Source organism: Bombus bifarius, unplaced genomic scaffold (genome assembly GCF_011952205.1).
Source record: "Bombus bifarius isolate JDL3187 unplaced genomic scaffold, Bbif_JDL3187 scf7180000007966, whole genome shotgun sequence".
Taxonomy (NCBI): domain Eukaryota; kingdom Metazoa; phylum Arthropoda; class Insecta; order Hymenoptera; family Apidae; genus Bombus; species Bombus bifarius.
In genome coordinates this window covers 6,443,956-6,467,260 of record NW_022884352.1, presented here as the reverse complement: position 1 = coordinate 6,467,260, position 23,305 = coordinate 6,443,956, and the positions used below count along the sequence as shown (strand labels likewise).

Below are 23,305 nucleotides of genomic sequence, written 5' to 3'. Positions count from 1 at the left end.
CGAGGCAGTTTCTACGGCCCTGGATGCGCGCGTACAGCCAAGCGTGCATTGGCACTCCCGTTATCGATCAGTCGCGTGTTAGTCCACCGTGACATGGAGGATCTTCTGCTGCAGATCGTCCGAGAATCAAGCAATGCAAAATTACAAAATTTGCGGAAGTCTGCGCAAGAAGCGTATGGTGAGTCGATTTAAAAGATTCGTTTTATATATTTCTTATGATAAGATGGTCACACTTGCTCCATAAATTTAAAGCTGATCGATACTTGTGATAATTATACTCGCCCTACAGTACCTTATCCACCATTGACTTGTCAATTATAATTCTTATATTGGTAAAAAGCTCTTTTTTATCAATTTATGATAAGTAAGATTCTGAAACAAACGATATATTTTACTTTATTTGTTTAATTAATTTAACATGTTTGTGTAGATTTCCTGGACAAACAGCAGGGATTACTACGCGATCCACCCCACGAATTACGAGCAAAATGTCTACATACCTTTCAGCTAGCACTAGAAACGAAGAGGAGCAAATTCGTTGCATTTGGTCTGTCGGGATTACATGTGAGTATTTCATTGAATTCCCCTTTCCTCTTTTTGTTCATATTGTGCCAGTTTAGTATCGTATACATGTAAATGACGCATTCGCCCGCGGGAAGGAACTCTGCGATAAAGGGTACGATATCAGTGACCAGCTGTAACATGATATTTCTTTACTGTTCTTCGTTTTAATCCGAGACACATAGTTACTTCACAGTGCTGTTTTCCAATAGACGATGGATATATGTCTAAAATCAATTAGAATATTTTATTCAAATTTCGTCATAATTGGACTGCGGGTTTTTATGCATCTATACAAAATTTAGATTGAAATAAAATATAAAACACTCCAAATATATTACTCGTAATATTTAGCGAGTGAAATAAATCTCCACTTAGATGTCTTCCTTTCATTCATAAAATACATATTTGCATAAACATCCGCAATCTAATCAAAATAAATAATCTGTAATTAATATAAACGTTTTGAATTCAGAAAATGTTAAGGGATGATAGATTCCAGTCGCCGTACGAGCCAGAGGATGATTCTCTTTGGCTACCCGCGCAAATGTTGCACGCAATGAGTTCCATGTTATCCCAATCTGACGACACGCAGACGGACATGCTAAAAGTGAGCCTAAATTTAACCCTTTTTTAACCCTGCTGCCTTCTTTGCGTTATTTTTGACGCATTTTACTATCGGTAATAAATTTCTTAAATCCGAGGAAAAAATAAGATAATTCTATTGATCCAATCTTTTACAATCTTTTAACCAGAGATTTTGTTGAAACATTAAATCTATTTTTGTTTATTAAAACGGGAGCGTGGCATTCAGACATAAAAATTCGAGGACTGCAGCAGGTCTAACACTCAACTGGTATCGTTACTGAATTTTAAGACATCTAATTTTATTTTTTATTTTACACTCTACGTGATAATGGCAATCAATGATCTTTGTCGACTAAAGTGCAAAATAGAAATTAAAATTAAGTTGCGATGGTCAGCCACGATTCTGGTCGAGAATTAAAATTCATCGAAGCTAATTAAGAAATATTCTACGACATATTAATCTGTATAGGTTCTGTTACAAGTTGCCTGTTCCTCTTACTGGACAATGAACGGTCGTTTAATAATCGCCATTCTCACTACTTGCTGCGAGGCTTTCGAAAATGGGAATCAAGCGGTGAGGACCGCGGCTCAAGCTGCAACCAGTCAAACGTTACGGTCTTTTTGCCTATTCCTAGGTAATTTCATTCAATGCTGTTATCCGTAGTACGTTCTAGAGTTTCGTGATTGTCCTTGTGATTATTTCTGGAATTTGTCAAATACTCCAAAGTGAAGTTCAACGAAAGTTTGATCAATAAATCTCTGCTCGCGTGACTAGTGAAACGTTCTTTGCGAATTCCGTGATTGATAAGCTGTTTCCTTTGAAACACTTTCGAGGATTTTTTCTTGAACGTTAGTAGAATTCATTAATAGGATGTTTACTTATGTGAATTTGTATTTTTACGAATGTGGCTAAAATAAATCAAACTTGAGCAAAGCATTTGAATATTTTCGATATTTAGATATTTCAAATACTTTGAATATTTGTATATCTTATACTTGGATATTACTACACCATATCTATACATACTTTGTTCTATATATTCTATATATTTTATATCATTTTTTATATTTATAATTTGAAATTTTTTAATTTAAATGTATGAGGATCCACTCAATATGCTATTAATCTTCGCTACTAATTAGTCAAAATATCTTACTTTTCACAGACGAGGAATGTCAAGAAATGGACGAGAATGCAAAGAAGAATAAGAATTTATGGGAAAGAGGTGTCTCCTGTTTCAACGAAGCTCTGCCAATTCTTCAATACATCTGCAGCAAACTAGACGAAGCTCAGAAGTAAGGGAAAAAATATTAATTTTATTTGAATACACATCAATTTTAGGAAACCTTATTACAGTAATGGAAGAAATGGGAACACCGTGGTATTTCTGTTGGAATGTCTGCATACCTTGATATCCTCTTTGCCGCAGAAAATTCATACGAACGCACATTTTACCACCTTCCTTTGGCAGAAATTCTGTCCTGCACTGATAGCTTTCCTAGGTACACCGAGGGTCGACAAGACGTTCACGTCTAGGGAAGGAAAAGAGAACGAAATTGGAAGAGGATCTGGATACTTGGCCACTTCTTTGAGCTTCGATAGTCACCAGGCTAAAACTGTTTATAGGTACATAATTTTAGATACAATAGTTATAAAATTTAATATTATTATTAGACGGATATTTATACAATATTACACTTCTATTACAATATTTCGAATATTTATTATGTCATTAATATTGGAATACATTAGTTGTTTCAATATTTGCAAAATCTGTTTCACAAGGAATCATTAAATAATTTAAAGAATGTAAAAACATACATATTATATTAAAGATTTTTGACAAAAGAACAAAAGCTTTAAAATAATAAGATAAGTAAGTTATTTAATTCATTTGCAAAGGACAGTAGAATAAAAATGTACTCACTGTATGTTTACATCTTTAAACTTCCTATAAATGTATAAATATAATTATGATTAATCTAATGATATAAATCTAATTATGATTCATAAAAAATTTGATGTCTAAAGTAACTTGAAAGTGAAATTTGACAATTTTTCTACCTATAGCATTGGAACAGAATTAGTTCGATTAGTGGGCTGCGTGGGACCCCTTCGTCCAGTTTTAGAATCAGTATTTCACAGAATGTTACTGTATCCTCCACCTCAGCAACGCTTAGAATCTTTGAAGGCTTTGAAAGAGCTTTTACGAAGTCCTAGTCGAATCGTTGACTTTGCCGGTCCATTATTGGTGGAAGAAGATAAATCTAGTCATATTCAGAGCGACATGGCCTTAATGAGATTGTGAGTCACTATATTAAAGCCTTTCATCTAAAATAACAGAAGTTTATTAATTTGATAATAATTAAAAATATAGAGCAATGGATTCCATCGAAGAATCAACAACTGGTGGTTTAAGTACATTGCACGCTAGTGTGTCGTGCGTGGTTGCAATGCTCTCCGCTCTTCAGGAATTATGCGAGGGGAAGGCTATTAATCACACCTACACGTGCACGATCAATAGCTTGTACGAAGACTTGGAATCCTGTGACTACAAAGGACCTTTGACTTATCAGTGCATGGCACGGTTGCCGAAAACATACAGGTGAATTTTACTACTGTAAAATATTGTAAGAAACACTGTGCGATTTAAAGGATCACTATCCTTTTCGTAAATTCTCTGTCGAATAATCACTCTGTGAAACGTTATAAAGTACAAATATTGTTAAATAGATGCGTTCAGTGGTAATACCTAATGTTCTTCAATGATAACCAACAAGTAATCATAAATTTTTCCCTCATAAATTCCAATTATGCGATTAATTTCACAATTTTACATTTCTTCATAGAATTACTAAACAGACAGATGTTACTACGTTTCGTAAGTGCAAAGGACTAAATTAACATTGAATAGGTTGATGAAGTGCTTCGTAGATGCATTGTTAAAAAATGTAATTAGGAAAGTCCATAAAAAGCTCTTTGATTTGCTTTCAGAGAGCAATTGGAGCTCATGAAAAAGGGAATAGGCTCCGATTCTGACTCCTCGGGGCACGGTCCATCGGAAGATGGTGATTCCACGGACACAGAAGGTCCTCAGAACGAATCTGACGAGGTTCAAGAAGAAAATAGCTTGGAAGACAACGACTACGCGATAGAGAACGAAAGGGAGAGATTGAGATTAGAAAAATTACCAAAGTGTCTTCACGTGGGTCGTCAGGTGGCTGATGAATGCAACGTGGATATGGAAAGGCATAATGCTAGAAAATTCGTCAGGACATTGAAGAGTGACTTGATCCCTATGGTTTTGAGTCTCAGAAGCAACATAGAAGTCGACGAAGCTCTGCAGAACTTTGCTTCGGAATATTGTCAAGGTACGATAATCGTATACACGAGAAATTGATTCTTGCCCAGAATAATGTTGATTTTATCGTGTTTACTGACGGATAATGTATTGTCTGTTGCTTCCCGAGACCATGTCCCAACTTTTTGGTAATTCTTGAATTCTGAATTGTGCTTCCTTAGAAAATTATTAAGATTTTGATGCGAAATATTTGGTTACTGCTTTGAGAGTTTTCATTAGGCTAAATTTTCTATTCTTTATAGAATTTTGTAGCGACTGTGATAAATGAAAATTTGTCCGTGTTAAGTCTAGAAAATAGAGTGGATGTCGCAATAATTTTTTATAAGTCTTTATTTTATCTAACGTTGTTTTTTTAATATTCCTTTTCGTCTTTAGTAAATTGTGGACGTTTACGCATTTATGAGAAATTTCAAGATATAAAGACGCACAAAATGCATCAATGTATTAAAATATATGAAATATTCAAAGTACAATATGCAATGTTACAAATTCTTATATTATTTAATGACGAATGAAAGAAATTTCCGTTTGAAGATTCTACTCCCTTAATACTAATAATTCTATTCGTAAAAATATAAATTTGCATGAACATCCACAATCTTATTATTATATGTGCTATTTATAATTCTTCTAATTGCTACTTATAAGCTTCGTCATAAATAAGCTTTATAAATTCCAAAACCAAAAGATGAAACGACATTGCGTTTACAGGAGTTTTCACAGCACAACAAAAGATGCAGGAACAGACGGACACCAGTACAGATTCATGTGCCTTGATTACGATCATGAACGCCGATGGAATTTACTTGGCCACCTATGCGGCATTATTGTTGAACTTGAAGTTGATTAGGATTAATTACTATCACGAGGATAATCGTCAGGTCCCCATCAGTGAGGTATCAATGACGTCTGACACATCGTTTAAATGTTTTTCTGCAACTCTGATAATTTCTTAAAAGCTCCTGTCGCATTCTCCAGGAACAATTTGTGGAAGAAGTGCACGGATCTGGAGTTCTAGTCTATCTTTCGGCAACTTGGTTGTCTGAACTTTACCAACAAGTTCTAGCGTGTAATTTACTCGAGAAATGTGGCTATAATCCGCACTACACGGATAACAGTGCTCTGATAAACGTATTAACTGGTAAATCAATTTTCTATAATCTGAAACGAGATTGTCCAGTCTCTGGCCATCGAATTAGGACCGTTCAAAATTTCTAACAGAACGAATAAGAATCTTGTAATGATAATTTAAGGACTTTCTAAATAACAATTTCTCGGCTTTTTCCGCGAATTCTTATATATATGGAATAATGTTTTATACCAAGTATCGTTTTGGTAAGTATCAAACTTTTTTCCAACCAAGGACAATTTACTCTTTGCGATATAACACTAAAGTTTGGAGAAGAAAAATAAAATTTTGGTACGTGTCCTTGATTCGATGATCGAAGACTGTAAATCCTGAAAACTGATAGATACATTTACTTTCGTAAGATGTTGATGGGATTCCTGGAAGCCAGAGAGGCGGACAGCTTTTGTCTGACTATATACGATTGGAAAAAGCTCAGCTATCTCGAAGCGAACCAACACCGGAAGCAGAAGCAGGAGCGAAGCTTTCGAGAAGAGTATTGACGTGTTGTTGGGGAAGTATGATGACTGTGTTGACAACAGGATTGAATCCTCCTAAGGAACAAAATAACAAGGGAATACTGAGCAGAGACGGCGATAGACGTGGTATCAGAGATACCGTGATTTTGTCGTTGGAAGGTCTTCATAAAGCTGCAATTTTGAGCAATGTACTTGGTCAGTATTATTTCTTAATAAACTGTTTAATAAATTACTCTAAATACCTGAGGATATACATACAAATGTTGCCAATACGTATAGCGATTCCAGTTTTTATTTCTTCCGAGTTTCATTTCCAGTTATTCTTATTCAAATTTATTTTCTCGTTAATTAGGCCTGCAGAATCGTTGTGGTTCCATCTTCGCTCTGCTGGTGAAAGCAGCCTGTACAGAGCAGTCTATTTCGAAAATCACGAGGACGAAGGATGTTCTGCGCCTGAAATTACAAAACAGAGCAACTAATATTCACACATCGCACGCGTTGAGTATGGACGTACTTCTGGGCAAGGGTTTAGAACTTGGAAGTCATGGCAGCGATTGCTGGCCTCATGTTTTCACGTAAGACATCGCTAACAATTGAAATATTTTCCAATTTCTATCCAACTTATCGAATTTATAAAGTACTGGTTAATTTTAATTTATTAAATATTGGCAGCAACTGATTAAGTAGCTTTATACTTTAAAAAGGTGTTGTTTGTACGTGAGCAAATTGGAACATGATTTCTTTGGAAAAAATCAGAATCCATCGCTGCCTAAGACTCAGCAGAAGAAAGACAAGAAAGATAGTTCGAATGGAGATCCAAAGGGAAGCCAAGATAGGCTAAAACTTAATTTCAACATCACCGAGGAGGAAGAAACTTGGTAAAGCGTATAGAAAATTTTGATTCTCGATGAATCCATTAAACTCTCCATTACTAAAAGACAGTTTATTATTTTAGCGTCGATGTCTATAGTTTTCTATCCAGTCCATACACACAAAACTCCAGTACAGACACAATCCCAGAAATAATCCAAGAATCGAACGCGGACAGTCAATTTAATGGAATACTTCCTGCCGACTATGCTGCAAAAATTATCTGCGTTTTATCCCAACAAGTCGACAGGCTATTTGAAAATGCTGCGCTAAAGTTGAACCTTAAAGCGTTATGTCTATTCTTGTCTGCTCTTTGCAGAGCTAGTAAAGCTCAGTTATTCAAAACCACGGATGGTCTCAAAGACAATAAGAGGTTCTGGTGGAGAAGAAGCAAACCCAGAGAAAACGAAATGAATGTGCTGCTCTTGGCTCGATTAGGAGAAGTTATGTTGAAGTGCGTGAAGAGTGGAAGACCTCTGATTCATATAATGAGGGTGAGAGAATCTTCGTCCATCCTTTAAGAGCTGTATTTTTGTGTCATCCTTGACAGAATCGTATTTTCCTATTTGCTAGAAAATTTCTTCAACTTTTAGTTTCGCGATTGTAGAAATCCTACTTAAGAGGTGGCTAATAAGTTGAGATATCAAAAATTAAGTCTTTATAGGTTGAAACTAAAGCGAGATTGAAATAGTAAAAAATAAAAAATATTCAGGAATCGCAGCAGGTTCAAGATTTTATAAACGAGATGCGTTTCAAAGTTTCTAAATTGGATATACGTATTTCAGGTTTGGAGTATCCTAGGGCCGCACTTTATGGAGGCAGCTTGTCACAAGGACCGTGGCATTTCAAAAAAAGCAGTACAATGCATTCACGACTCGATGGCAGCTTTGCTGAACGAGCAAGTGGAATTGCCTCATTTCCATTTCAACGAGGCTCTTTTCAAACCTTTCGAGAACCTATTGTGCCTAGAACTATGCGACAGTGACGTTCAGGATCAAGTGAGTCATTGTTTGTCTTTAACCTTATCAGAGTGTAGCTCGAGAGAAACCTCAATATAGAGCAACAAAGTATTATTATATACATTCAAGTACATTGCTATAAATTTCAAATCCTAAATGTCATCATTAGACTGCGAATATTCATGCAAATTAATATTTTTATAAACATCATTAAAGAGATGGAACCTAAGCAGGTTTGTTTTATTTATTAAGTATTATAATGACTACACTATTTTGCATATTTCATACATTTTTGCTATTCTATGTGCATTTTGTGCATTTTAGTATCTTTAAATTCCTCACAAATGCATAAAAATCCACAGTCTGATCATCGTACCTAATATTAATATACATCTTCTATAAAAAGTGGGAAAATTACATATTTTTTGTATTTGACACCAGAGATGCAAAGGGTGGGTCTTTAACAATAAAAAAGTAATTATTTTCTAAATATACTGAATTCTCCGTTATTTTACATTATTACAGAATCAAAACGAAAGCGTTATAGATTCAAAAAATTCGGCGAAAGCAATTTATTAGAAAATAATTATTTCTTAAATAGTTCATTTTCAATACTTGATTACTTTAATGTACTACCAAAGCGTTAAGTCGATCCAAAAGCAATATAAATTCCAAAAGCTCTTCTCGATAAAGAAGCGTAACTGTTTTCTAAATTCTTCGTACTTAATTCCCCCTCATTTTGTTAAATCAGCGAAGGCTTAAATCGACGCAAAAGAATTATAAATTCCTTCCAGATCGTCAGTTGCATCTGTGAGTTCGTCGAGACCAACAGAACCGAGATTCGATCAGGCTGGCGACCTCTTTTCGGAGCGCTACGCGTAGCTTCAGTTGGTAATTCAGATTCTGTCGAATCTGCGCCACTCCTGGAGGTCTTCAGGGTCTTCCTATCCACGGACAACACGCTTGTATTCGCCAATGCGGCGTTAGATTGCATTCTATGTCTCCTGAAGCACGTCCGTGGAATCGGTGACACGGAGGGTCACCAGGATGATCAAGATCAGATCGACGTTGCAGAATCCAGAAGAATGAGACTCTGTGTCGAAAGTCTGAAATATCTTCTCAGCTGTTCCGATATTCTTGCATCGATGTATGGCATGCCAGCTTGTCCGATTTTCCATTCAGCTCAAAGAATCCAAGTTTCGACCATTCCTCAATACGTCGATCCTACGATACCCAATTCCGAGCTGATCAGATTCGATAAACACGCTGAATCGATGCAGGAGACTATACCTGAAAGGCCACATGACGTATTAATGGATAACGTTCATACAATTACAACTCTGCAAAGTATGGACAAGCCAAGTGGCATTCTGAGAGTCTGGTACATTTTGATCGAAGGCCTAGCAAGCGCTACCATGATCTGCCCTAAACGTTATCAACCTCACGCGTTGGAAACCTTGTTCCATTTACTGAGAGACACGTTGAATGTTCCTGGGCCAACGTTTGGTTTATACTGTGTCAATCACCTGCTTCTGCCTATGGTGCAGAACTGGTTGAGGAGGACGTCGAAGATCTTCAGAGGATGGGACAATTTCGCGCCTAATTTTAAACAATGCTGTGGACTGACTACGGATTTGGTTGTTGATTACTTAACTCATTTACAAGGTAATTAACATATCATCTAGCTTGTTACGTTCTCTCGGTCATTTTCTAGCCGATCTTATTTCGCTCTGATTAAAAAGTATCTCGAGTTATCTGGAAGTGTCTTAAAGAATAAAAAAGTTGTCGTTGATGTGCAGATTTGTAGATTTCTCGTTTCAATTTCACGTTAAATTTTTGTCTTCTTTATTGAAATAAAAGCAAGATTGAAATAGAAAAATTGGAGGATTGCAGCAGGGTTAATAACACGCGATGCTTAAGGCAGAGAGTAGAGACAATTTCGACGAGATAAATTTATAATTTGCGTTTGCAAATGGATTTTAGGACCCGAGGTACTTAGAAACAACGCCTATTTATCAGCTACGACGTTGATGTTGAAGCAATTGTTGCTAGTAATGGCGGAATGCGTGGTCCAACCCACGGAGAGTATAGCTCGTCTAGGTTGCGCCTGTATTAGGTAAGTATCTTTTGATCGAAACCTAGGCCTATAAGAATTGTTTAAAAGTTTGAAACCTCTGCGAGCTGGGACATATGTACGCACAATATATTAACACGGATCGAGATCAAAGTCCTCTATTCGTTCCAACGCTTGATGACTCACTATCGAATTAAGATCACCGAGTCGCAAAGAAGGCGCTCCATTCTTCTCACCATTCTTCTAACTCGAAGAATCGACCTATTTCGTTAAATCAGAAAATCTATCAAACGTTCATCCGTTTCGAGGATCCGTTTCCCATCACCCGTTACTGATACACTGATGCTCGTACACTAATTAAGAAGATCGAACGAGGCTCCAAAAAGATGGATCAGAATTCAAAGATGGAAGATTCAAGACCTAACTCATTTTAATCATCATCGCGAACTAATCTGTTTTACCAAGTTAAGAAAAAAAAGAAAACGATTAAATGTACGCATTGCTACCAAACTTACACCCATGTCAATTGAAAGAGTCTCCAGTGGAAGGTGGAAGAGCTTGGAGAAGAACGAAGATCGATCGAGATCTCCTATGACGATTGAAAGAATCGAAGGAAAAGAGAGAAGGTTCGAAGAGGACGAGGATCGATCAGAAGAGAGAAAGGGTGAATCATAACGCGGAGGTTCGTTGGAATGTCCATCGACGGAGGTTAGATATATCGTCGTTACGGGCGTAGCGTGCGTGTAAGATGATAACGAAGCTTGACAGGCTGTCCGGTGGGATAAGGTAGCCACCGACACTCGACACCCCCGGAGCGTCGTGTCAGCGACTCACACAAATCCGACAAGAGGACGTATACAAGAGACAGCCCCCGTCTCTTCCGTCTATCTTGCTTTAACTATGGGCCGGATGGATCCGTTTGTCGTTCGTTTTCTCCATATTAATGCACGGCACACATCGACACGCGTGTAATTCAATCTTAGCCGGGGTCGATCGCGAAGTATCGATGTACAGGCGTGCGCGGAGTTTAAAAACGGGACAGGTTCGCGGGCAGATAGCTAGCCTGGCACTGAATGACGAACGGGATCCTGATCTGAAATCTTAGAGTCACCCACTCTTGATAGCAACCTATATCTGCTGTTTGCGAGCGGAGAAATTAACCCTTTCGCGAGTTAGCCATTCGCGTACGATCTATTTTCCCGTTTCGTACGAGTCCTACAAATTCGTCGAGTTACACAAAATTGTTAGGCACGATCTTTGTATTCAAAGATATTCTCGTTCTTCTCAAAGTGATCCTCAGTGATCAATTCGTGCAATTATAGGCGTAAGAATGAGAAAAGAGATACAGCGGGAAATATGAAAATGATATGATGATAAGAATTCGGACATCGCAGTGGCCGTGTTGATTTTTTAATAAAGAATATTTCATCCCAGAAGAAAATTTATCAATTTTTTAATTGGAGTTTGTAGCGTGATTTGAGGCGGATGAATTTCTTTTTGCTACCGATCTTTCGAATAATTATTCGAGCGATTGTTTTAGAAGATATCGCGCTTTATAAACTGTTATATAAATATATGTATAACCGAAACAAAGTAATTGTAGATTTTTTCTCACGAATTCCAATGACATGAAATCAAATAATTAATCAGCCATGTTAAGACTGTCGAGGGTTCCTGTGCGAAATATCTTACGTGTTAAAAATTATACTAAGTTTCTAAATACCTGGAAGGTTTAATTTTTAGGATTCTTCTGTGATTCAATGCGATGATGTCTGCAATGTCTGCGCAGGCACGTTCTAGTGAGCAGCGGGCCGCTACTCACCCCAGAACAATGGGAAGTTTGCGGCGTCGCCTGTTACCGCGCTTGTTCAAATTCCCTGCAAGAGTTGCACCAGCTGACCATGGCTTTCTCGCCGAGATCCGAGTCCTTTTACGGTGACGTTGCACAGGTCAAGGTTGCAGCGCGACGAGATGCGACCATCGAAGAATCGGAAAGGCTGCGACAGCTCGCTGCTCAGGTAAGTTGATTCGTTACGCTTTTTTATTTAAATATTCTTCAATATGGAAGAAGATATTATCACTTTTCTGGCTGTTTGACGTTCGTTGTGCTTCTCTGTGTCCTCACAATCGCTACCAAGAGTTGTCAACTGAACGTGTTCGTTCGATAATCGCCAAAGCGGTGATCGATGATGGTTAGATAGAGAACCTTTATGACTCGATGTGTTTCCTTCTTTTCTCGTGAATCGAAGGCTTTCAGCGGTACGGAGGCAACTCCTATATGTGAAATGTATCTATTGAAAGAGAAAGAAAGGTTTCATATCGAAGAGTACAAGAGCACAAAAGTTATGTAGTAGTCTAGTTTGAAAAACTATTAGATCGGCCAATAAGTTTGTGTCACGATTCGCCAATACTCTTTATGAGATATTCTCATACTTTTTGGAGGATGAAAAACGATAAGTTTAGAAGACGGAGCTATAAGATTAAGCCCACTCTGGAAGAGATACTTGAGTGGTAAATCACATGAGTTTCATAAGGAAAATACAATAACAATTGCTATATACAGTATTTGTTCCCTTTACATTGTAGATCTTTTATCATCATAGAAGGATTTAAGAAATTTCTAAAAAAGTTTCAATCTTAAAGATTCAATTTTAAATAAACAAGAGCAAAATTTGTGATCCGTTAAATGAAATAGAAATTTGATGGATGCAGCAGGTGTCTAAAATCTTGAATATTCGACGATCGACTATCCATCGATATTTAAGAAAAACTAGAAATGGAACCGATGCTGAAAGCATCTAAACAATATAGAAATGAAATACGCAAACTTGTTGGGCGACCTGAGTGCTTGATTTTTAGTTGGTTTTCGTTGGTTTACTCAAATTATTGGAGAGTGGAGGTGTCTCCTTATTGCAGTTACCCTTCGATTGACTGTTTATTTTTGTCAACATGTAGATGGTTATTCGTGATTTACTTATTCGGTGAATGAGTGAGAGAGTGTTTCTGTGTAACGTAGAAGTTAAAAACGCATATGTCGAGAAAAAAAAAGATTGTCTGCGAGAGAGTGTCACACGTGGTGCCCTCCTGACCTGACTTGCTCCCAGGTGAGCCAGCTGCGCGAGGTATTGTCTGCGATCAAGAGACAGAATGCGGCGTCACTGCCGACGACACCTTTCCAGGATTCGATGACCATTGAGACGACACTGATCGACCAGCACACTACCTCCTACTCCGTTGGTTGTAGGCAGCACACGACACCCCTCGATTACACTAACACTACGTCGAACACGGGTCCCCATTGGCTTTAGCCGCCCACGGTAACTCACGTCATGGATTTTAAGAAAAAAAAAAATCAATGAGAAAATATTTAAAAAATTAAAGGAAAAAAAAAAGAAAAAAAAAACGATAGGAAAGAGCAAACAGACAAACGAATGTAATCGCATCGATTCTTCTTCTGTCGACCGATGAAACGATGAGAAACAATATTTTAGAGAGTTTTCGATTCGCGACGATTACGATTCATCGCGGTTTTGACCGAGACGAGAAATATACTCGTGACGCGTGGTCGTCGTCGACAGGCCTGCTTTCGAGAGCCACGTTCTTCGCGACTCGAGATTCACTGCAACCGCAGCTTTTCTGCCTTATCTAGTTCCTTACGAGAAACTTTTCTCCTCAAGCGACATTGTGATCGTAAATCTCGTGTACGATTTTGTTTTACAGCACACCGAGTTTGTGATCTATTTCTTTTTTCTTTTTTTTATAACGTATGATAGTTTTCGTCGAGTAAAATCCAAAAATACTAGGTTTCCAGACTCAGAGATGGCCATCTTAGTGGCTCGTTCTACTTGAAAAATCTATGATATGTTGTAAAAGAAAAAAAAGTCAGAAATTCAGTGTGCTTTAAAACGAGGTTCAGCCTAAATGTTTATTCTAGACACACAGATTTTTCTATTTTTTTGCATCGACGTGCCTCGTGAATCGTGCGCTTTGCGTGTATTTATGCTGTCATCTGAATGGCTGATGGCAATACGGTGGCGTAGAATTAATAACCATACAAAACCGTTGCTTAAACGGTTCTTTTAAAATAAATACACAAGAAGATGTCTTTTAAACTGTTTTTATCCGAATTCTATGCCATTGTGCAATGCAATTAGATGTTTGTTAAAAAATGCCAAACTAGACAGAGAGAGAGAGAGAGAAAGAGAGAGAGAGAGAGAGAAAAAAAATAATGAGAAAAAGATCTTTGTACTTGAGACTGCGTATTGTCGATACGTTCGTGGTTTTAATGTATTTTTGTACCGCTCGAATGTGTTCGATGCAGAATGTGTCAAATACAGATATGCTTTTATCATTCGCTCTGATGCGTTCTTGTATTGCACCCTTATTCCTTCATCGGCCTGCGCGATGAAAATCGTATGGGAAAACAGAGAAAAGGATGGGAAAGAATCGAAGTAAGCCTGTCGACGCTGATACGACGCGATTGGTCATCAATCATCTCGTTTAGACGTTTGCACTCGCTGGTAGAAGGCACAGGTCAGGCTGCAGAACCTCTTCGACGAGGTCCTTTTCATTACAATCATTCGATCACCACGGTTCCTGAAAAATTTGCCCAATATTTTTATTTGAATAGATTTTTCATCGGGAACATCTTATATTAGATTTAATACACATGTAGTGAGTTTCTACTTGCACTTACAGACGTATCACTTGCAGATACAGAAGATATAAATAATTATTAGAATAAAGGACCCCGTCGTTGGCCGAGATATCATTTAAATTTAACTTAGCACGGTCTTGCGTATCACCATTAAAATCCATGGCTTGAGTCCATGGCTAGAATTTCACTGTCACATAATATGTACGTGATGAGATATACGACACCTATTCTAGAAGCTGCAGCTTTCGTAGAATGCACACATGTTTACTGACCGACTGAATTAATCGAATCACGTTAGGTTCGAGTTAGAGCCCGCCGTATCTCGATGATCTTTCGATTATTCACGAAAATACGGTGAACATCGCGTCACGATGAACATGAACATCATCTTTAGTCACAAAATCACGACCATCATCTGCAACTGTTTTTCAGACATCACGCACGATTGCTTTTGTAGCTTCTCGAATCGAATACGCATAAGAAAAACGAGAGGAAAGGAAAATTAAAAAGATAAGGTCGAGAGATAAAAGTTAAATTAAACGTACGAAGAAAAAAATTTGACAAAAGACGAAAACTCGTGTCGAGGATCTACGAAGAATCGTGCGATGAAAATTCAATCCTGTTAGGTAGGCATATTGAAGAAAGATCTTGTGCCTTCAGGTGTTCCTCCTGGAGGAACAACGCACCGAAGATACTTCGAGAAGATCTGACGACAGATCCTACGTTTTCCTTCTGTATCCACCCTCGGTGGCTTCCACACTCAATCCCGATCTTTATATCGTTAGAGTTCAGCTCAGAGCCTTGATTGTTGGCCTCTTGGTCCATCAGATGCTTCTTCATTGCATCGCCATTATTCTTTTGCAAGGTCCTGACTCGTCTTTCCCTAGGTATGTATCGTTCAAATAAATAGCAACGAATCTTTCTAATTAATCTTCTTAACACGTTCGCTATCACAGAGAAAGATTATAGATTTACATATCAAATTTTACGATAGCTATTCAAAATTTATGGCAAGGAAATTAAGGCAAAGATAGAAATTTGAAGAATATCTACATTACCACTATACGAATAGTAATTTATTTTTTAAATTAAACTTATTATTATTAATTTAGAAAAGAACATTTCTTAAAAAAAATAGGTGTCAGTGAATGTTACGTGGTAATAATTATCATTAAATTAGCACATTGAATAATTTGAAATATAAACGATTATCCGTACAGCGTATATCGTTACAAGTTCCGATAATCAATGTTTCATCGTTATTAATATACTTCTGTCACGAACAATAACATTCTGAGATTTCTTTTATAGCTTAGAATTGAATCCAAATTAACTTTAAATTTAATTTTAAAAAGCGAACGTGTTGAACATAGTTAAGACACATTTACAAAGTTCACTTCGATTCCAGTTTGTCTAACGTCATACCACAATCAGCAGCATCGACATCGTCAAAAACAGTGATACCAGGTTTCCTGTCTTGTCTAACCAATCAGCACATAGACATTTTCCTCTCAGCTTTGGATCTATCTTACGCAACCGCTTTAAAGTTTGACTGTCGTCCTGGATTAAAATTCTTGGTCCAAAAGGTGGCTAATCTGCCTCAACCAGCGAATCTCTATCGTCAAGCTGGAGTGGCTTGGACAATCAAGATCGTCACGTTATTCGAGCTCTGTTTACACAAAATAGAAGACACGCAAGCTAGCCTAGAAACCGTGAAAATGATCCTCGCTTCGAACTCAGGCGACAGAGAACCTCTCAAAGAACCGAGTCTTCGAAAACTCTCGAAATATCTAAAACAATTACGCACTACATTCGAAGAACTTTGCGAAAGTTACGTGGAAGTGGTTTTGGACGAAGATGGAAGACACACGAGAGTAGATGGCTTTTCTGAAAGGAAGATATTTTTGCTGATAGCTCAACCGGACGATTTTCCAGAGATCACAGGAAAAGAACAGATCAGTGATAGAGTTCTGGCTACTCCAGCTCCCATCGAATTGCCCGAAGGTCCAGACGATATAGAAGACGGGGAAGATCAAATGGATCAAGAATATCAAGAAGATCAGGAGGATATCGAGAACTATAATCCAAATTTGGACGACGAAAGTGGATTGGAGGAACTTGGTCCAGAGTGTGAAGACGATCCGAGACCTTTTAGGCTGTCTGACCTAGCGGTGGAGTATTCTACTGATTCTGGTCCGCAGTCTGAACCGGAAACCGATGACTCTAGACCAGTCTCCAGATTAGGATCGGTCACAGAGAAGGTTGTGTACCCTGATAGATCTGGCGGTACTTCCAGCGAAGGATACATAGATGGAAAATACAATTCCACTACACCAGCACCTTCACGATTCATTAATACCAGAGATAATTTGTATTACAAGTTTGATTCTTTAAGAAGAACCGAGTCTGTCGACTCTTTTGGGACTTCTGTGTTGGAAATCAAATCCACGAACACTGGCTTGACGTTCAACGAAGCTGATTTGTTCAGGAAATCAAAGTTGGAGAGAAGAAGGAGCGATGCTTGTCTGTTGACTCGGAAAAGTTCTTTGAGGTTCGTCGAGCCAGTTGAAACCGACGACTCTGAGAAATTCGTGAGGTTCAATCCCAATAATATTCGATGTAGATCGGTGATGGAACTGAGAAAAACAGCTGGGTCCACGGTGTCTGAATCGTCGAACGATCTTGAGATGTCTCCGCGCGTTTCCTCGAAAGTTGGAGAAAAGGAAGAGGACGATTTACCTAAAATTTTCGATAATATAGATGAGTTGCTCCGTGATTACGAGAGAAGCAAACGAGGCTTTAGAACTAATCCGTTTTTAAGAAAGGATGGCGGTGATTCTAACGCGGAGACCGAAGAGATAGCAAGTCAGGAATCTGCGTTTCATAAGAAGAGTAATGTATGCAAGGATAGCGAAGCTCACAGGAATGCTTGGGCAGAGATGCTGAGCACAGTTTTGGATTGGACCCTGGCTTTGTCTGTAAGTTGTCAATGTTTTTTTCAACTTTTTCGAATTTTTATAAATGAGGATTTCAAGTGCGATTCGTGAACAACGCTTATGTATTTATAAAATATTTCAAAGTACAAAGACGCATTGAAAATATATAAAAAATATATATATATACATTTACATCAAATTTAATAAGTATATATAAAATATTTAGGATATTTCCATTCAATGAAACATGAATATTTAACGATAAAAAATGTGTCTTTATGTAAAATCATCATTTCATAATTGAGAACAAAAAATTCAAATAATAAACGAAATAAACGTTAAAAAAGTATAAAGTAATATTTTTAATTTTTATTTTACTTAAATGTCACGAGTGCTAGAATAATTTATTTTAATTTTTAAGATTAGTTTCTTATAGAAAAATACTTCCATATAAAATGAAGGAAACATTCTCTGTATAAAATGTCCAAAGCATAGTTACAACACCTGCGACAATATTCAACAGCTAAATAAATCTCTACCTGGATTTCACTTTTTAATTATATTCGTAGGAATATGAATTTGCATATGAATTTTCATGCACAGTCTACCGATGAGGCTAGCTTCAGTGCTGCTGAAATATCAGAATACATTTCCCACATCGATTTCCGCGTATTTTGCACGACTCACGCCCGGAAGCCTCGATTATAAAAATTCTGTGATATCACAAAGGCCTGAAATCTCTGATTTTAAACCTGTTGTTATTCGAATCGGCGCCTTATCTTATCAAAAGCGTGATGTTAAAAATATTTTTCACAGGATGATCAACTGATTCCGCTGCTTCCTGTTTTCGTCAGCGGTGTAAGAGTGTTGACACGGTACGCGGTCGACCAGGTTCTCAAGCAACGACTGTCCACGCTTTTTCATCGAATCGCGGTGTTATACGGGTTGACGAGCAATTAGGAACAGCTTCAATACATCTGGGAACAGATGTATTTTCACAATTCATTCTGAAGTTCTTTGGTGCTAATCGAAGGCACTGGATGTTAATCGAGTGTCTGCATGAAATTCGAACGTTGAAAGGATGTTTGAAACTGTTTCTCAGCGTTTACAAAGAATCCATGACTGTCCGAAGAACGTAACTGGTTTCAGTCAATACATTCTCAATAAGTATTAAATCTTCCACTTTAAGACGAAGAAGAACGTTAATAGACTGATGACCAGAGTCAATCTACGAGTTTAAGACGACAGATTGTTGTATTTCAGGATGTTTTTCAAGAGGAACAACCGAGCGAACAATTTTAACTCTATTTTAAGAAGCTGTATTTTCCACATTCATCCTCTCGCTGAAGTTTTAAGGACCATTTCGCATGTCACGATCATTAATCGACTTCGAGAAAGAGATCGGAAATTTGACGAGGGAGTAAGGTTTAAAGATACTTTCTTCATCCATGATTTTCATCAAGAAGGGAAGAAGAGATAACAAGGATTCCACGATTCTCGTGAAGATCAAAGATCACTTCGTTACGCGAGTAACGAAGTCGCAAGTTCTCAGCTTCAGGAAAAATTGAAGCAACTTCGAGTAGTATAAATAGGAGCATTGCGTCCATAATTCTCTTCAAAAAGAAAAGAGATAGGAAAAATTGCACGATTACCAAGAAGATCAACGACGATTTTATTACTTCGGGAAAAATACCAATTCTCAGTTTCACAAGGAAGCGAATGATTTTCAATTCGTACGGCGTAATCGGTTACATCGTGCATATATAAACGATAATATAAACGTCATGCATATGTAAACGATGAACGATATAGAAAAAGGAGGAAAAACGAGAAAGAGGTTCCATGTCAAGGGATCATCATCTACGTCATCTCTTTGCAAAGTTCCACGATAAAGAAGATAAAAGATCGTTTCGTTACTTCGCAAACGAATATAAATTCTCGACTTCACGAAGAACTGAACGATTTCCAGTTCGAACAGTATAATCAGAAACATCATATACGTAAGAAAACAACGTAACTTCGATTCATTTTTCAAAGGAAAGAAACGATGTCCCCTTTTCATCGTGGAAGCCTCGCCTATCTCTAGTTTACCGCTGAGACGCGTCGACACGGAGAGACAAGGATTTTATTTACGATCCACTCTGCACGCACATCTTCTCGATTCTCATTTTATGCTCTTTGCGCTTAACTGTAGTTTGCGGTTCAGTCGCAGAGTCGGATGTACCGGGATTTTACATCCATCGGTCGAACACACGCGTCGCGACCAGTTCGATACATTTCGTCAGCTGCCACGGAGTTTACCTACGGATTTTTCGACATTTTTAGCAGAATTCTACGATTTTTTTTCTTTTTTTTAACGAGGCACCAACGATTTCTAACGAAATCCTATAATTTTTCCAGCTTCTTTTTTTCATCCTTTTTTAAGAGAAACTAGCTATTTTTAAAAGAACTATAAGATTTCTTTTCTTTCTTTTTCACGGAAAAGGAGGAAATTCGTGAAAAAATCTCAGAGTGATTCTTCTGTCTCAATATATCTAAAAGTAAATCTAGAACTTCCAAGAACAAGGAAGTGCATTACATGTTTCTTTCTAGATTTACTTTTTGAAATATTTCTCACTCAACTATATTCCGTTTTTTTCTGATTCATCCATGAATTGGATACATCAGAGAGTTACTGTTACTAGTATAAAAGACGAGAGCGTAATTAGCGAGTTAAGAGTTAAAGATCGACGTTGATTTTGAAAGTTAGAAACAGATTGCCTAGGATAGAAGTATTATTTTTCGTGTGAACAAAATGACGAGAGTTTCAGATTGATAGAAAGCTTTCTGATTTTGCCAAAGAGTTCTTCAATACATCGTAATTGAAAACAATCGTAGCGAAATGAGACGAAAAATAAGAAGAAGAAGAAAATGAAAATGACGTTATATTTTCCTGTAAATAGTAAGTCTTGCTGCTGGTTCATGGCGACACGATTAAACCAGACGGGCTAGATATTTTTATTGTTAATTTTTACCGTTACGATATTTAGCCGACGACTAGTAAATGATTTTTTGTTTCGTTTGTCGCTTCGATATATATTATACATATATTTTGTATATCGTTTGTATGTTAAAAACGAGAAGAGAAGAATCGACGATTGTTATATAAATCGATCCATCGCCCCCTCGAATTTTCTAATTCTGTCCTCAGATAATTCCATCGGTGTTGTAAGTATTGTTGAGCGTCAGATCCTTTAAATGATGAAAAAAAAAAGAATGTGGAGGGGTTACTTATTGATAATAAAACGTGCCTACGTAGAACCCTGTCTTCTTTTGTTTGTTCTTCTTTAAAAAAACAACACACACGAAAAAGAGATAAACGAAATTTACCCAAAGCCGAATAATTTTCTCTGTGCGAGAAAAAGAACGAAATGCGGACAGTATTGACACATATAGTATTTTTAATCGAGATCAGCGTAACCTGAGCACGATAGACAAGTAAGAGATGTATGAGCGTGAAACGTTCGATTATTTCAAGTTAATAAAATTGTACTACCGAATCTATCGTTCGAAATGAGGGTAATTGGTTGCAGAACGTTACTTATAGAAGATAAAATGAAACGAAACTGCATCCAGTTTTCCTCGAGTTAAAAAATTTCTTTCCCTGTCCTGCACGAACTAGCACATTAAATGATTATATTACGTTCTAACTAAAATTTTGAACAATTTTTGTATAAACGTTCAAGAACTTTACTCGAAGAACTCTTATACAAATTTTGGAAAATTTCTTTGTGAACTTCCATAAAAACTTCGATAAAAATCTCCCTAGAAACTCGTAATTTCCATCCAGTTCCAAAACTTGTGTCGACTGAGTTAATAGATGAAAGAACAGTCATACGATTACCTTCCCTTCGAAGCTGGATGTACTTCGAGAAGTATCAAAGGTGTCGACGATTTCCTGCGAGACGAAGTGCATTTTAGTTCGTTTTAACGGGCTTAGGAAAGGGCGGGAGAGTCTTGTCTGCGGTCAAGTCATCCTCGTAAAGAGGGAAGCTTATGAGCGACGGTCGCCTCGGCTTATTCCATGCTTTTATTCCTGTCCCATTCGGCGAGGTAGTAAACATCAGCGAAGAGGAAGCGGGAAAGCGTGCAACCTCTGAAGAAGATGACGAACGCAGAGGAACGTCACGTTTCTTTGGTGAAAGTTCACGCATAGATTCTGCTCCTCCAAAGACTACGCCTTCCATGATTATTCTGTGTCGTGGAATTTTTCAATTCTTTTTATTTAGAATTTTGTATTATGCAATGGCTACAAATAGTATTTGCACACTTCCTTTTTTTTCAATGAAACATATTCTATTAGGTTCTACTATATCATTTTCATAGCACGTGTTAAATTTTTGTAGTCGTACGAAAGTACCACTAATGTACTTGGACCTAATTAATTAGTACGTAAATGCAATAACAGACACAACGGTGTGCGAATGCTTTTTGTAGTCACTCTATATCTTGTTCCTTGAAACGAAGGAAACATTATCTTTAATAACTTACCTGCTGTAGTCCTCGAATTTTTATTTATGAATCTCACTTTTACTTTAGAAAAAGTATTTTCAATATTTTAACAAAATTTTTATAAAAATCATCCGAACATTTTTTGTCAAAACCTAGAAAATGCAACAAAAGTAAGAAAACATAATTGCGTCAAATGTGATTCAAAGAATACAATAGAATTAATTGTGAGACGATTGTCCGAGCTTGTAAAATATTGGGATAATTATTTACGTGGAAATGCAAATACGAAATAGAAACCAATGGAGCGAACAAAGGAAATGTTGGAAAACTCAATGGAAAGAGGAAAATGGTTGTGAATTCCTTCGAACCTGGTCATTATCCACTAATTGTAATCAGGAAAACATCCTATTTGTTCTCTACGCATAGCTTGGCAGCAGAATCGTTGGATAATCCATTAATTCTTCATTCAGACAGTAATTTCGCTTGGGACTCGACGCTCAAGTAACTTTCTAATCCTTCCAATTGTTGTACAATACAACTTCGTTTTAGAATTTCTAAAAACTTGCATTATCGACTCGAAACTCGATTATTTACCACAATCCACAATTACCACAGTTTTAAAGAAATCTTATCGCTAAATCTTAATTTTCATCTTACACGAGGAAGATATTTAATTCAACTCAAGGAACATTCAGAGCTGAAATATTCTGCTTTACTTCGTAGAAAATCGTACAAACGAGGAACGATGTTTTTTAGTCGGCTCGTAAAACCGATGGAAAAAAGAATGGAAAACAGGGTGGGTTGGAAGTAAAGGGAGAGAGGATGGAACAGTGACGTAGACCGCAACTATCCATTCGTTCGTCATTTCCAGTATGCTTTAAATATTAAATAGAGCTTGCAGCGCGCCCGTAAAAAGGATTACTCGTGGCCTCTGTGCCCTCTGAAAAAAGGGAGAACCACATACCTCTGTGGGCAGATGTGTGTTTCCATGCCGTATCAAGATTTTTCTACTCGAATTGCGAAGAAGATTAATTCGTTGATCCTACCTTTGTTACATTTTTCCTGCTAATGACAGGAACGAGAAACAACGAACGAAAAATCGTCGATGTTCTCGATGACTCTTTACTAATGCTATGTCTATATTCGTTCCTACGTATACGAAGCTTCCTCGTGGTGGATCTAGTGAACGGGGGCATGCAGGA

General features: G+C 37.4%; 1 protein-coding gene across 3 annotated transcripts; it reads left to right on the top strand.

Moving 5' to 3' along the window:
- The first annotated feature begins 39 nt into the window (after positions 1-39).
- LOC117207201 (brefeldin A-inhibited guanine nucleotide-exchange protein 3) lies at positions 40-19,290 on the top strand. Of its 3 annotated transcripts, none has more exons than XM_033447178.1 (22): positions 40-178; positions 431-564; positions 1,037-1,171; positions 1,619-1,784; positions 2,316-2,445; positions 2,507-2,776; positions 3,221-3,454; positions 3,528-3,755; positions 4,145-4,521; positions 5,223-5,407; positions 5,490-5,652; positions 6,003-6,311; positions 6,469-6,691; positions 6,821-6,994; positions 7,072-7,480; positions 7,772-7,984; positions 8,740-9,610; positions 9,929-10,061; positions 11,809-12,037; positions 15,337-15,563; positions 16,085-17,654; positions 18,429-19,290. In XM_033447178.1, exons 1-22 carry the CDS (start codon positions 94-96, stop codon positions 18,570-18,572), a joined length of 6,609 nt encoding a protein of 2,202 aa, XP_033303069.1. In that variant the 5' UTR covers positions 40-93; the 3' UTR covers positions 18,573-19,290. The 3 variants fall into 3 exon arrangements, with proteins under 3 accessions (XP_033303069.1, XP_033303060.1, XP_033303054.1); XM_033447169.1 differs by having other exon boundaries at positions 2,492-2,776; positions 5,235-5,407; XM_033447163.1 differs by having other exon boundaries at positions 94-178; positions 2,492-2,776.
- Positions 19,291-23,305: the final 4,015 nt, after the last annotated feature.